The sequence below is a fragment of the Notothenia coriiceps genome, unplaced genomic scaffold, assembly GCF_000735185.1.
Source record: "Notothenia coriiceps isolate Sejong01 unplaced genomic scaffold, NC01 NC01_scaffold00013886, whole genome shotgun sequence".
NCBI lineage: Eukaryota > Metazoa > Chordata > Actinopteri > Perciformes > Nototheniidae > Notothenia > Notothenia coriiceps.
Genome location: NW_011346587.1, coordinates 56,221 through 69,945, shown reverse-complemented (window position 1 = coordinate 69,945; position 13,725 = coordinate 56,221). Strand labels below are relative to the sequence as shown.

The 13,725-nt window shown below is 43.8% G+C and overlaps 1 protein-coding gene across 1 annotated transcript; it reads left to right on the top strand.

Moving 5' to 3' along the window:
• The first annotated feature begins 2,639 nt into the window (after nucleotides 1–2,639).
• ktn1 (kinectin 1) lies at nucleotides 2,640–13,354 on the top strand. The gene is made up of 27 exons (XM_010774339.1): nucleotides 2,640–2,756; nucleotides 2,874–3,058; nucleotides 3,177–3,266; nucleotides 3,367–3,404; nucleotides 3,494–3,584; nucleotides 3,855–3,923; nucleotides 4,027–4,064; nucleotides 4,187–4,277; nucleotides 4,423–4,491; nucleotides 4,583–4,620; nucleotides 5,669–5,759; nucleotides 5,880–5,989; nucleotides 6,086–6,182; nucleotides 6,369–6,409; nucleotides 6,530–6,620; nucleotides 7,394–7,480; nucleotides 9,348–9,437; nucleotides 9,549–9,635; nucleotides 9,712–9,801; nucleotides 9,882–9,974; nucleotides 10,086–10,154; nucleotides 10,271–10,354; nucleotides 10,782–10,865; nucleotides 11,746–11,829; nucleotides 11,925–12,020; nucleotides 12,130–12,240; nucleotides 12,342–13,354. Exons 2-27 carry the CDS (start codon nucleotides 2,909–2,911, stop codon nucleotides 12,369–12,371), a joined length of 2,109 nt encoding a protein of 702 aa, XP_010772641.1. The 5' UTR covers nucleotides 2,640–2,756; nucleotides 2,874–2,908; the 3' UTR covers nucleotides 12,372–13,354.
• The last annotated feature ends 371 nt before the right edge of the window (nucleotides 13,355–13,725 follow it).

The window sequence follows — 13,725 nt, the reverse complement described above, 5'->3', positions numbered from 1 at the left end:
CAATGAAATCGCACCTGGCCGACTTCTCCCTGAAAAATGTCGTGGTTGCCGAAGCGTGTCTACGTGTACCAAAAAATACCTAAAAAAGTTTCGTGAAGTTCTATAAAGTAACGATTAGCCCTACAATTGCTCGTAAGGTACCTTCCATACTTGTCTTTTCACATAGAGCTCGGCCAAGAGTTCTTGAATGATGGGGGAAATTCGCACTCGTTGTGTACGTCCTCTTTCTTACCTTTTACATTTAGGCCTTTGCTCGATATTTTAATTTCTTGTGTACCTTAAGTCGTTTATAACAAATGATTCTCTCGTCTCTCTTCTGTACATCCTTCGTACTGGGTCATCGTGCTATCTCCACTGTGTCAAGAACGAGAGGATGATGTACTAACCACGCCTCCGACTGACGCAGGGAGTCCTAACGGCACAGAGGAGCACGACGAACAGCTCACTAGACCTGAAAAGTCACACGACGCGCGCGGGCAGGTCCGATCTTTCTTGGTATCGTATATGTTCGTCCTTGAAGTCTCGTTATGTTGTAAAAGACTAAACAAAGTTAATAAGATTGTACAGTCCTAAAGAGGTTGTCAGAACATAATCAAATTAAGATTACAACAGATTACACTTTGACACGAATAATTATTTTGTTGTTGTACCCTTTCACACTACGAATACATTCTTAGACAAGGTGGAACTAAGACGTGCAGCTACTCTCGATGGAACACGGACGACACGAAACGGGGGATCGATACGAGGAGTTCAAGAGAAAGAGGTGCCGTACGTGCAACAATGGAGATGTCAGTGACAGTGCGAAGGTGAGCCACACAGAAGACAAAGGTGTTACTTCGGACGGCATGTGTGTCACATCTTTTTGTTTTATAATTCGAGAGGAGTGGACTCACAGATTTTCATTTAGATTAGTAGGTGCAACACCCCTTATTCAACTCTGTATTTAGCCTACTAATGTCGTCACTGTAGTACACTATATGCTCTCTCTCATCCTTCTGTACCTAGTTGACCTCACAGATTCGACTGTGAGTGAATTACAGGAACCGTCCTCCTGCGGTTGATGACACACTGTTCAACATCTTCAGAGTAGCGAGGAGATACTCAGACTTCTCTACGCCGACAACAGTCCGACTGACACCACTCTTGTATATATCGTGCGAATTGTTCATGTTCACCAGTCATCGACCAAGTCTGGCTATTTCTTGATTTCTCAGCTTTAACTGCTCATTTCTTCTTATTTTTTACAAAGCGAGCAGTTGGTGTAAACCATATGTTGAAGGTCAATGAGATACAATAGTGAAATAATTACAGATAGTGAACTCTTCCGTTCCCCGTAAGCCTAACATAACGGTACCCCCGTTGACAGTTCACTGTCTAGCACTGGCTTCGTAGTGCACTGATCGATTAGGCTAAGCTAACCTGTAGCTGCTCCCTCCACACTCACAACAACTTCATACAGACATAAATAAAGCAGCTGTATTCGCCATACAGGAAACACACATTTAAAACGGTTTTGCCTGCCGTTTTTGTACACAAGCATTCATCAACGGTTCGGAAAGTGGCGCTGTACCTTAATAATATAATGGCTTGTATTTGCGTGCATTTCCTATACGAAAACTGAGAGTGGAGAGGTGTCCTGAGATTAGCATGGACCTGTCAGCTCCGGACTGCGCAAAATGCGTACATGAAGCGCTACGTCATGAACGCAAGAAATCAACCGTCATGGGGGCGTGCTCATGTGATTGGCTTAGAATTGAGGAGACATCTGATTGGCTATAGATTGAAAAAATTACAAGTACGAATCGGCTGACCGTCAGGGGAGTCTCAAAAAACCCACACACGAATGCACAGCGATCCGTGCACAGAAAGCGGTTTGTGTTTGCAGGTTCAGGGGATTTAAACGGAAAACAAATATGTGAGGATCAAAAATACATATGTAAAACTTTTTTCTGTATTTGGATTTTATTTACATGTATATGAAACGGAACACATGTGTGTGTGCATTGAAAAGCACAAGTGTGAATCCTTCTGTGTGCATGCGTGTATTATGAGACTGTTCTGAGCCCATCGTTTAAAGCCCTGGGCCGTTCCGCACAGCTTCAAATCTGGTTGGTGGGTGTGGAAGCATTGCCGAGGAAATGGGAGGAGGTTGTAGTGGAAGTACTGGGGAGGGGGTGTGGGAAATATAACCTGGGTTGGAAGGATTGTGTTGGTTTGGGAAGCAGGAATGTTAGAAGCTTTGTGCTGTGTATGAATAACGCTTTCCTGTGAGACACCCAGATCAGCCTTTCCTGTCTTTTCATTGAACTGTCCACGATCAAAGATGGAAAATATTGTCGCTGGCTCTATACACAAGAATCTCAGCAAATAACTGGAGAGTTGAGATGTTCTTTATTGTGCAGACTTAATACAAATCAATTAAAAATGCTTAGGATACACTACACAGTTTGCAAGATCCCGAGTTGTGTTTGAATTCTTGAGTCAACAAAAGGCTTGTTGAAGGTAGTAGGAAGCCATAGACTCAGTAAAGATATTAACACTGAGATCAAAAGGATGTTATTTGTTAGTTTACCTTTTAGTGTGGCAGTACAAGACTTGTTTTCTATTCAAATGTTTGGTACAATTCAGTTAAGTAGATGTATCTCTCCATCTCCAGGCTCAGCTGCAGGATGCGAAGAGAAGCTGGGAAGAACTGCAGAAATTCCTCCACAATGTCAACACTGAGAGGGAGAAGCTCCAGGCCTCAAACCAAGGTGATGCATCCTGTTGCATTTGAGATGAAATCCTTTGTAGTTTTCTGAATACATTAAAGAGAAATCATTAGGTTACATTCAGCAACTGATGGTCGGTGTGTGTGTGTGTGGGCGCAGATCTGCACAGCCAGCTGGTTGCAGTGGAGACGGAGATGAACAACAAGAACAAGGAGATCCAGACCATACACAGCAGCCTGAATGAAGCCATGGTGTCCAAGGAGCGGCTGGAGCAGAGAGTAATGGAGCTGATGGAGATGTCACAGCACAGCATGCCTGATGAGGTGCTGCAAGGCCGGGTTCAGGTGAGCCTCCACAACATCTAAGACGAGGCACTTTAGAACTCTGAAGTGTTGATTCTATATTTAGATGAAGCAGAGCAACCCACACTTCTTGTCAACTAATACAGACTGTGTTTAACAGGACCTTATTAATGAAAACCAAGGTCTTCAGCTCCAGAGCGAGACCCTGCAAGTCCAGAATGAGGCCCTGCAGGCCCAGATGTCTACACAGGTAAACGGGTCAACGTCATTCAGTTTTTAAGTCAGAAAAAGAGATGCAGCCTGCGCTACAGTATGAATTTAGGCTAATGTGTCATTTCTTTCTCATGTAGGTCACCCATGTCTCTCACTTTGACGAGCTACAGAAGCTGTAAGAAACACTTTGACCTTTTCAAACATATAGAACAGTTATTCCTTTTGAAGCTGTTTCTCATGCACTCTTCCTGCTGTTCCCCTCAGATTGGCTGAGAAGGAGTTGCAGAGAAAGAGTCTGGAGGATTCTCTAAATGCCGAGAGGAGCGGTGGGGCCACTAGAGAAACCAGTATGCAGGTAAAGCCGCTTTATCTACAGCTTCCTATACGAACATTGCATCGGTTCATTCGTCTGCTGGAATTTGGTTAACATGTTCTCGGCCTATGGAGAGGGGATATGGATTGAAGACCATATACAACGCCCTGCTGGAATGAACAGTTCACATCCGCACATGCCGAACAGATATCATTTACTCCACAGTTTTATAACCCTTTGACAGAGTTATGATTATGTCTGTCAGATCCTGTCATGTCTCAGTGAAATATGTTTTGTTGTTTTCCTCTGTAGGCCTTGCACAATGATAACATGTCCATGAAGGCAGAGGTTCAGAATCTGCAGAATCTGATTTCTGATCAGGTTAGACATGTACCTTGACTGTTTTTCCAATAATTAAAAGGCCCCAATGTGCTTGTGTTCTTCTCTTTAACACACCCTCTTTAATCTGTCTCTCCCCATGTAGACTGCCTCCCAAATAGCCTTGGACCAGTTCCAGATGAGGTGTGTATGAAACATATTTTGAACAAGTCAGTTGGTTAAACGTGTTGGGCTAGACGTGTCACTTTTATAATAAGTTCTAAAGAACAACCTGATGACCTTGTCAAACATTGCTTCCCACCCAGTGTTCGGGAAAAGGAAGACAACATGAAAACTGTGGAGGACCTGCTGGAGAAGGGGCTGATCGAGGTGGCCAACAAGGAGGAGGAGCTCAAGGTGTTTTCTCTTTTGCTGCCTCACACACTCTCTTACTGACATCAGCAGGCTTTCAGTGACTCTGCATTTCCCTGTTTGCTTTGTAATCACAATCCCTAATGGGGGGGAAAGGAAGATCTTTAAGTCATTTCTCTCCCTGATGCAGGCTGTAAGAGAGGAAAACAAGGGACTAAAACAGGAAATGGAAGAATTAAAGACAATGGTAGCGGAACAGGTGAGATCTCTAAAATCTTTACGTAAAGAAGTTGCTGTGTTTTTCACACCTCATTCTGTATTTTTTCAATTGTATATTTCTCTCATCACAGGCACCATCAGAGTCAATGATGGAAGATCTCCAGAGCATGTAAGATCACTCAAGTTGACTTTGGTGTTTTGTGATCACCCAGCCCTTTCCGCTACACACTAATGGCGCATTTCCACTACAGCACGGTTTAAGCGTGCCGTGCCAAACCCGGCCCGTTTTTGGTTGCGTTTCCACTAGGGGTAGTACCGGCTCTCCAAAATCCATGTTCTTTCTGGGCCAACAACCGGGCTGAATATGCTAAACTAGTGAGAGAATCGCTGGCAAGGGGGCTACAACAAAATGAACACATTTCACCGTGATTTAATTGTAATACACGTTTCAAAATGATGCCGAAGTAACAACATACTGATACCGGTTAGTAAAAACCATGAATTAATGCTTTGACAAGTCTGCAGACAGACGGCAGGTGAAAAACCTTTTTAAAATGCGTGTTTTCTGAATGGAAATCGGCTAAGCTAACGTTGTATATGCTTATGCTCCAACCGTCCAAACTCGCAACAACGGCCTACGGACAAAACTATACCAATGACTGTATTCGCCATGACACAGACACTCTGGGGTTTGTACTTGTTTAACTTCTGTCTAGTTTCTGAACAGATAGCACTCAAGCTCACAGCTCCTCCTAACAGCTAATGGCTGATGTTGGTTATCTGTGGTTCGCATTGAAGATGACGTCACGGTTCCGCCTACACTGCGTTACTATTGTTACTGCCCCAGCTACTAAACTGTAATGGAAACGCAGCGTAAAGTGAGCCTGGCCTAACTATACCGTACTAAGCCGTGCGAGGCCCTGCAGTGGAAATGCGCCATAAAGACACACTGACCAACATTGACTTTAGTGTCCTTAACACCAGACAATAGATGAAGAACAGCTGGTGTCGGTCATAATGTCATGCTATTTGCCCAAGGCTAATACTTGATCAAACTCATTCCCCCTGGCCACTCCCTTGACACACCCCTGATTGTAATTATCCACTGTCACGAGAGGCTGTGTATTCTTTAATGTCCTTTCTTCCCAGATACCTTCTCTCTGTGTGACGTCAAACTGTTTTAGTCTGACCAACCTTTGGTTCAATATGCTTTATAGGATCCAGGAGAAGGATGTGAAGCTAAAGTCAGTGGAGGAGAGTCTACAGACGGCACAGGAGAGCAGCTCTACCAGAGAGAAGGCGGTAGAGGTGTGGGCTTTTCTCTTCTAATAATATACTAGATTTGCACATTTCACATAGTCTTCATGATATTGTTAATGTTGTCCAGTCCTACTTTGAGCTCTTATCTAAATACATGTTGTCTCTCAGGCTCTGGAGCAGCAGTTGGCTGCCTTGCAGACAGAGATGGAGCAGCTGAGACAGAAGGAGACAACACAAGTGTCCAGTTCTGATGCCGAGCTCCAAAAACTCCAAGCTCAGTAGGTTAACCCCTCTCCCCCCCCCCCACCTTAACATGAAGTTGTTCAGCGCTTCCTTTACATGTGAGTCTAACGAGCAGCACATCTGACCCACAGACTGGCAGCAAAGGACCAAGAGATCCAGATGCTGCAGGCTGAGATGAAGGCGAGGACAAAGGCAGTGAGTGAGCAGGTGGAGCAGATGCAGCAACAGGTGAGGAACACCGCAAAGGAATTCTGTGCAAGTGTGAAATGTGTTTTGGATTAAATCAGCAAGATTCCTCTAGCTAGACAATTTTAATTGGACAACAAATGAATTTGGATGAAAGAGCTCTTCTGACTTTGGTTCATGTTTGAATTTGTCTTAAATGTTCTTTTTTCTTTTCCCCTCCTCAAATAGCAGTCGCAGGCAGCAGTGCCAAGCAAAGAGCTTCTATCAGCGTAAGTCATGTTGCATTCCATATGATGTATCAGAACACATACATTTTCCACATGTTTTCATTTCAAAGGCCCCTAACTATATAATGATTCACAATGAGTTGTTATGTTGTTGTCTGTCAGGTTGTCAGAGAAGGACAAGCAGGTCTCAGATCTGCAGGCTGAGCTGGCCGAGCTGAGAGACTCCGTGGAGCTTCACAGGAAGAAGAACAACGTAGGTTTCCCACAGCGATTACCTGAACTGTATTACACCAGTATCTGGTCCAGCCCTATGAGACATCATCCCCCTCCCCTTGTGTGGTACCCTAAACACTCCCCTCACACTGGAGTCACACACTGCCCTGCATACATCCATACTTCCTGTTGTCCACCGCCATTTAGTCTCGCTTGTTTTGCTTCTTCTTTTTTATACCAAATGGAAAGCAAACACCACCTTCAGCTGAGGTTGTGTTCTAAACATAATGCACATCAGCACAGATGTCTATCTTGATTTGAATAGCTAAAGCTCAGTGTTGCATAACAGGGCTCCCAGCCTACTCCTGATATGCTGCCATTGGCCTTCGCTATTCCGGCAAAGCTTGTCTGTGCTTGTGGGTGATTCAGACTGTTAGAGACTCGCCTACCTTTTTATTCTTTAAAGTTGAATTTAATTGAAAATCAGGATTTTTTTTTTCCTTCATTGTTGTATCTACTATATATATTATTTCCTCCGTTAAATTACTCACAGAATATTGTTACAATGCACATCTTGCACACTATGCATGTTGCTGTGACCCACACGTGGTGTGAGACTGGGATTCTCGAGGCTAGTTGTTCATACTTATTTTTAGCCGTTGGAGCATGGGTGATAAGCAGAGTGTAGGAATGTAAAAATGAGAAATGCGTTCGGTTTTTTGTATCACTCTACCAGTCTTCATGTTCGGGTCACTGAATGCATTTCCTGGGGCTGAACTGAAAGTAGTATTTCTCTGGAACTGACCAAAACAGGAGCTTCGGGAGAAAAACTGGAGTGCTATGGAAGCTCTGTCAGCCACCGAATCCATACTTCAAGGGAAACTCAGCAAAGCTGTCAAGGTTCGACACCCCCCTCCCCCCCTCAGTCTGCTTCACTCTAGTTCCAATCTGATGCATCCCCCTCTAAAAATGCTGTTTTTTGCCATAATCGACCCAGTGAGATTTCTTTTTTCGCCCATCCATTACAAAGCTGCATACTCATTTACCTACCTCTTGCCCCTCGCCTCTTTTGTTTGGCCTCAATTGGCTCAATGCTGAACTCTGCTACTCCCCGGGAGAATCTTTGACTTAATTAACTCAACACATATTTTTGCTTGAAGATCTGAAATATAAATATATAAAGAATTTTCCTGGCTGATGCTTGGAAATGAGTGTGCAGTGACCTAGACATTATTTCATTAGATGTCATTGGATTGATATCATTGTAATCATTTCGGCCGCTTCCTGTCTTTCCGTCATGTCACTCATTTCTAGCATGTTTTCCGTTTTGTGACATCCGTGCTGTCAATACCAGTTAATCAGTCAATGAAAATCTGTTTAATTCACTGCCATTTAAATGCCAAAGGGATCACTCGAAACGTTTGATGTGGCCTTATGTTTCAATATGCTCTCAACTCGCGACTGAAAGACTTTTGTAACTAAATCCACCGTGTAGGTCATGTATCTGGAGATCCCTCAGTGAAGACATAGAGTGGGTTACCAGATAGCCTGTCTATTAGCAGTTGCAGTGAACGTATATCTGTGCCCTCCTTGTCGCCTACATTAAGAAAGCGTAAATGCTGAACAGTCAGCACGCAGCTGCTCTTCTGCCATCCGAGTACAGTAGAAAGCACCTCCTCAGAGCCGGGCCAGGGAGTTCCTTGGCAGCTGTTGTGTACTGTCATAAAACACTGGTTGTATTAAACTTGTCTCAGAGCTGCCCTGTGACGCAGTGTGGTAATGTGAATGGTTGTGAGAGTGCCAGCCTCAGAGTGACAGTGCAGGAGGCCAGATTATTGTCGAAGGACTGCATTTCCTTTTACGTATTTAAGAGTTTCAAGGTACATGAAAGAAGGTTGATGTGTTGGTGCTTGCAGAAGGTGTGAAGCATGTGATCTGCTCTGAATGGGAGGCTGCTGACACTTGGTGTAGGATGGGCCTTTTGAAAGATGCTGATGTTTTCTCTCAGGGTAATTGGAAGTAGGAGTGAGACAGCGTTTATCCTAATGCTTTAAAATTACAGTTTAAGATCATGTTAAGTGAGTAATTCCTGTGACATTGATTGGAGCCCCATGATGGATGGCTTTTCAAATTAAATCTTAATTTAATCAGGCAGTCGACTTGAGACCAAGCTTTATTTTCCAACCGAGTACAAGAAACACTCTTGAATGCAGTTGGCAAAACTGAAACTACACAATTACACTATAAAAAGGAAACCGGCAGATAATAAAGCTTCAAGATCTCAAGGGGAATGTGAGACACTATAGGTGTATAGCAACTGAAACCACTTATTCCCACATGTGTGTGTACATGAGGGATATCAGAGGTCAAACAGTAACTACATTGTACCTGGTAGTTACTTGATTTATGAAAGAAGTGGTTGGAAGTAGGTTGGCAGCTTTAATATATTTGTATACATAAAAAAGGCTGGTTGATATATTGTTCTTTAGTGTAAGGAGGTTCATGAAACAATGAGTATGAAATGTGTCATTTATGAAATGGCATAATGCACTATGATAAACGAGGTTTATCAGCAGAAGCGTTGATTATGAGGGGTTTAAAGAAAAATCATGGTGTGAATGAAAAAGCAGAAAGGTGGTGGTCATCTGCCCTGAGGACGCCTGGACTTTGTCTTCGAATCGACTGAACTATTTGAACTTTGGGTGCTCAATCTCCTCTCCTCTGTTTTTATTCTTTTTCCTCTTTGCCCCCTCCCATCGCCTTTTAGGAGAACCAGACAGCACTGGAAATGTGTCAGGCCGAGTGTCGAGATGTTCTGCAGAGACTTCTGCCCCACGTGCCTCTGCCCAGTGAGCAGGTAACAGGATATTTATCACCATGGAAATTGTATTCGATTACCCGTCTTACACAGTTGTACTTCTCCTGTGTATAGATATCCCTTGTTTATCTTTCTCTTCCTGTCTTCTAGAACCACCAAGAGTGGCTTCACACATTTGAGGGGGCAGTAGCTGAAAGCTCAGCTGCACTATCCACCCCTGCATCAGGGGACTCTGAGGTAAATCAAGTGGAAGTGTAAAGGTTAATGTCTTTCCTCAAACTGAAGATATCTTAAGCAACTTCCCTCTCAACAGAGAGCGGCTGAGAAGCTGAAGGAAGCGGAGGAAGCACAGAAGATCCTACAGAAAGACTGCGAGACGTACAAGAAGGTGTTGGCAGAGACGGTGAGATGAGCTTTTAAAATGTGTGCTTTTATGGTGGTCTCTCGTTCCAAACTGAGCTGTCATTCCTGCTGCGTCCACAGGAGGGCATCCTGCAGCGCCTGCAGAACAGCGTGGAGCAGGAGGAGTCCCGCTGGAAGGTGAAGCTGGAGGCATCTCAGGGAGAGCTCAAAGAGGTGTGTGTTCAAGTAACAACTCCCAGATAGCACAACAGATCACCGAGCAGATAGAGTACTGCGTGCCTGTTCCATTGTATAACTCTTCTGTGTCTTTTTTAAATGTTTTAGATGAACCAGAAAGTCACACTTATGGATCAGGAGATTGAGAGACTAACTGAAGGGGCCGAGTTGGAAAATGTAAGTCTTCCTTAAAACGCTCATTTCAAACTTACACTGTTGTTCAGATCACCAGCCATGTTACATTCTGGTTTGTTTCTGTCCTCACTATCTTTGAACCTCTCTTTCCCCTGCAGCTTAGGAGAGAAAAGCAGCACTTGGAGTCTGAGCTGGAGAGGGCAGAGCAGGAGAGCGCCACCTATGTAACAGAGGTCAGAGAGGTGAGCACATACCTCTCCGTTTGGATCCCTAAATCCTGTCGTAGCAGCATCATCATCCTCCTGTGACAAAAACATGAGTTGGTTTTTGTCACTTTTATGTTCATTTCCTGTTTTGGATGTTTGTTATTTTCTGTTTATTGGAGGCAAATGCACACAGACACTGAAAGCACACATGCTCCACACTGTTAGTAATCTAGCAATTAGTCTACCAAAGCCTGATTTACACCACCTAGCAGACTAACTTAATAGACTGCTCTGGGTCAATTTCAGTCAAGCACACCACGACCCTGTGCTTCATTCACCCCTACATGGCTCTGTTAAATAGCGTTCCCTTTCTGTGCTCATGGCCTGATTAGCTCACTGAGTAGATTGTCCTGGACCGACTCCCACACACTCCCATTAAACGTCATCTCAAACTCAATTTCAGCTCAAAGATCTGTTGACTGAATTGCAGACCAGACTTGATGGCTCATATACAGAGGCGTTCAGACAGAATGAGGAGCTGAATTTGGTAAGCGGTGTTCACCCTCTAGCTAGCGCTCCTTTTAAAGCCTTTCCCTTATTCCACTCGGCAGTGGCTCTGCACTGCTACAGGACTGGGATCTCTCTATTCTGCTACTGGGGGTCATCATCTGTAACCTCAAACTTTACATTCAAAAACATTTCTGTGTTTTTGAGATTGAGGGTGATGACTCTCCTTCACACTTTGAGAGACTAACCCTCCCTGCTTTACACTGGCACCTTATCTCATGCCTGTTCAGGCTACTAACTGCAGCTTGCCTTCCTTCTGCAGAGTCCCCAAACAACACTTAATTTTGTGCATCTTCAGCTGAAATCTTAACATATTACACTCTTCGGCCTTCTCACAATACTTGTCTGTCTGATTGTCTGTCTATTAGCCTTTGTCGTGCCATAGTGTCACTAAACGTATGTCTGTGATCTCCATTAAGAGTTAGTCGATTTTTGACAGTTCATTTGCATGTCAAAAATGAGACTTGAACACAAAAACAACAAGCATTTAAGTTTTGCTCCAATGCATCTCTATATTTTCTGGAAACAATGCATTTAACCTTTGGCTTTGCAAAGTGCAAATGCTTGGTTATAATTGTTATGTAAATATAATTCTAATACGGTTTAAGTTATGTATTACTCATTTATAGCATATACAGTTATTCAATTAAATAATCATTAGATTACCATAAATAACTGTTAGTTGTAGTGCCACTGTGCAAATGTTGAGAACCGTAATGAACGCATTTTATGTTAGCAGGAGGCTCTGAAATAATGCCTTTTGTGTAAGTCCAATGCTAGATTTAAATGGGATTCCCAGGTGATAACAGAAAGCTATAATGTGCTTTAAAACATGTGCTGAGTGTCTGTTTTTATTCCAGCTGAAAACCCAGCTCACTGAGACTCTGTCCAAGCTGGAGACAGAAGAGAGCGAGAGGCAAAAAGTGGCAGGTGACCTGTACACGGTAAGAATACTCGTCATTATTTCACTACCCTGCTGCAACGAGTCCAACTCCAGGCCGCATTGTTAACAAGTGTAACTTCCTGGTCCCTAATGTAGGCCCAGCAGTCTCTTGATCTGATCCAGGGGGAGCTCTCCAAGGTGACGGAAAACGCTGATGGCCTGATAGAGAATAGCAGTCTCTCGTCACAAACCGTAAGAGCCTGGAGCAGTTTGGGTGTTTAAACAGATTCTGGTGTAAGTGTTTTTATGTATGGTGACTAAGTGGATACGTTGAGCTTAAACCAGTCATTCTGTCTGATAGGAAGAGATTGACAGAAAGGAGAAAATGACTGCAGGACTAAACCAAACAGTTAGAGAGCTGCAGCAGCTGCTACAAGGCGTCAGCAGGAAACTCACCAAGAGAGAGGAAGAGGTAAGGACTGCTGCTCTGCTCATTTTAGTATCATTCTTTCAAATTGCAGCGGTGTGTTTGAATGTGGAGACTGAGCATTGTGCATTTGTGTTTCTCTTCAGGAGGCTGACAAAGGTCTGCCCAAGGTATAGTGAGAGGACGACAGACCCCCCCCCCCCGCAGCCACCCTGACTGCACAACAAAGACCACCTTTGCCCTTCGGTCTTATCACTTACACCGTCACACCATACTGTAGCACCCAGCCACCCCCCTTTCACCCAACCTCCGTCACCCCACCTGTACTGTAGGCGAGCCTCCATCTGACTCTGGCAGAGGCGCTGGCAAACCCTCCCCCCCCCAGTCTCACTGCGGGGGGGCAGGCAGAGCTTTCTTTACTCCAAACACTCCAGACACTGTACCAAAACAAACTACTCCACTCCCACCACATTCCTGTTTTGCAGCAGCATCGCCAGTTAATTTTTATTCTAAACTTTAAGATGACACCCAGCCTAATTTAAACTGCGTGGCAACCATTCCTCTGTTTGAAACGCCTGTATTTTTCAATGAAATCCCTTTTTGAATACTGCAGTAGTTTTTGTTGTTATTTGTCTAGGGGTGGCAGTGATACAAATGTCCAGCTTAACGGAACAAACTTTGGGTTTTCAGTACTTTTTTTCTTAACTTAAAAGATATGTATTGTTTAAATGTTCAAGTTAGGACCTGCTGAAATACATGTTGATCTGTTTGCCTCCTGACCAGAAAACTATCAAACTGTGCATCATCGTGCGTTCATAAATTCATAGCTCCATGCATACCATGGCTTACTATTGGGTGGGAGAAGGGAGATCATAAGGGGTCTGGGCATATCAGAAGGGTCACTACGTGATTTTTAACTAAGGAGATGCATGGATATATTACATGTAGTCTGTACTGCAGCTCCAGAGAAGGCTGTGGAAAGAGAAGGCCAGGTCAACAGTGTAGAGGTTTTTAATCCTTCTCCAACTACTTTAGGAATAAGCGTCTCATATCATCTGTAATCAACACTCGCTATATTGTTGCTAAGTTCATTAACACTGAAGATTTCTGTTCTTTTTGTAACAGGCGATGATAATAAAAGGGATGCTTGATAAATCTGTCCAGCGTACATCTTTTTCTTCCAGCGCACTTCTTTCTCCCCACCACTGTGGGGCAGCATGCTACCTTAGTTAATATTTCAAACTGTGATGACTTGTAGCCTTGAAAAAACAGAAATTACAAAATCTTCTAAATTCCCTGTACATTTTAATCATGTTTGTGATGATGTAGTGATGCTATTTCAGGTAAGTGGACTGTATTAGCGCAGAGTAGGTGACACACCTTGCTGCCTAGATCAGGGGTTCCCAAACTTTTCAGCCCGCGACCCCCTGTCGATGATCTAACATTTTGGGGTGTGACCAGTTTCCCGTGAAGGAAACGTACGGTATAATCCTTCAGAAGAGGAAACTGTTTTCTCAGCTCCTGCCTGAG

What these genes read in the sequence shown, in the direction of transcription:
- ktn1 (XM_010774339.1), top strand. Translation starts at nt 2,909, where the DNA reads ATGAACAACAAGAACAAGGAGATCCAGACCATACACAGCAGCCTGAAT. An exon ending in AGACAATGGTAGCGGAACAG is followed by an intron (nt 4,492 to 4,582) that starts GTGAGATCTCTA and finishes CTCTCATCACAG; the next exon opens with GCACCATCAGAGTCAATGAT. An exon ending in AGCAAAGAGCTTCTATCAGC is followed by an intron (nt 6,410 to 6,529) that starts GTAAGTCATGTT and finishes GTTGTCTGTCAG; the next exon opens with GTTGTCAGAGAAGGACAAGC.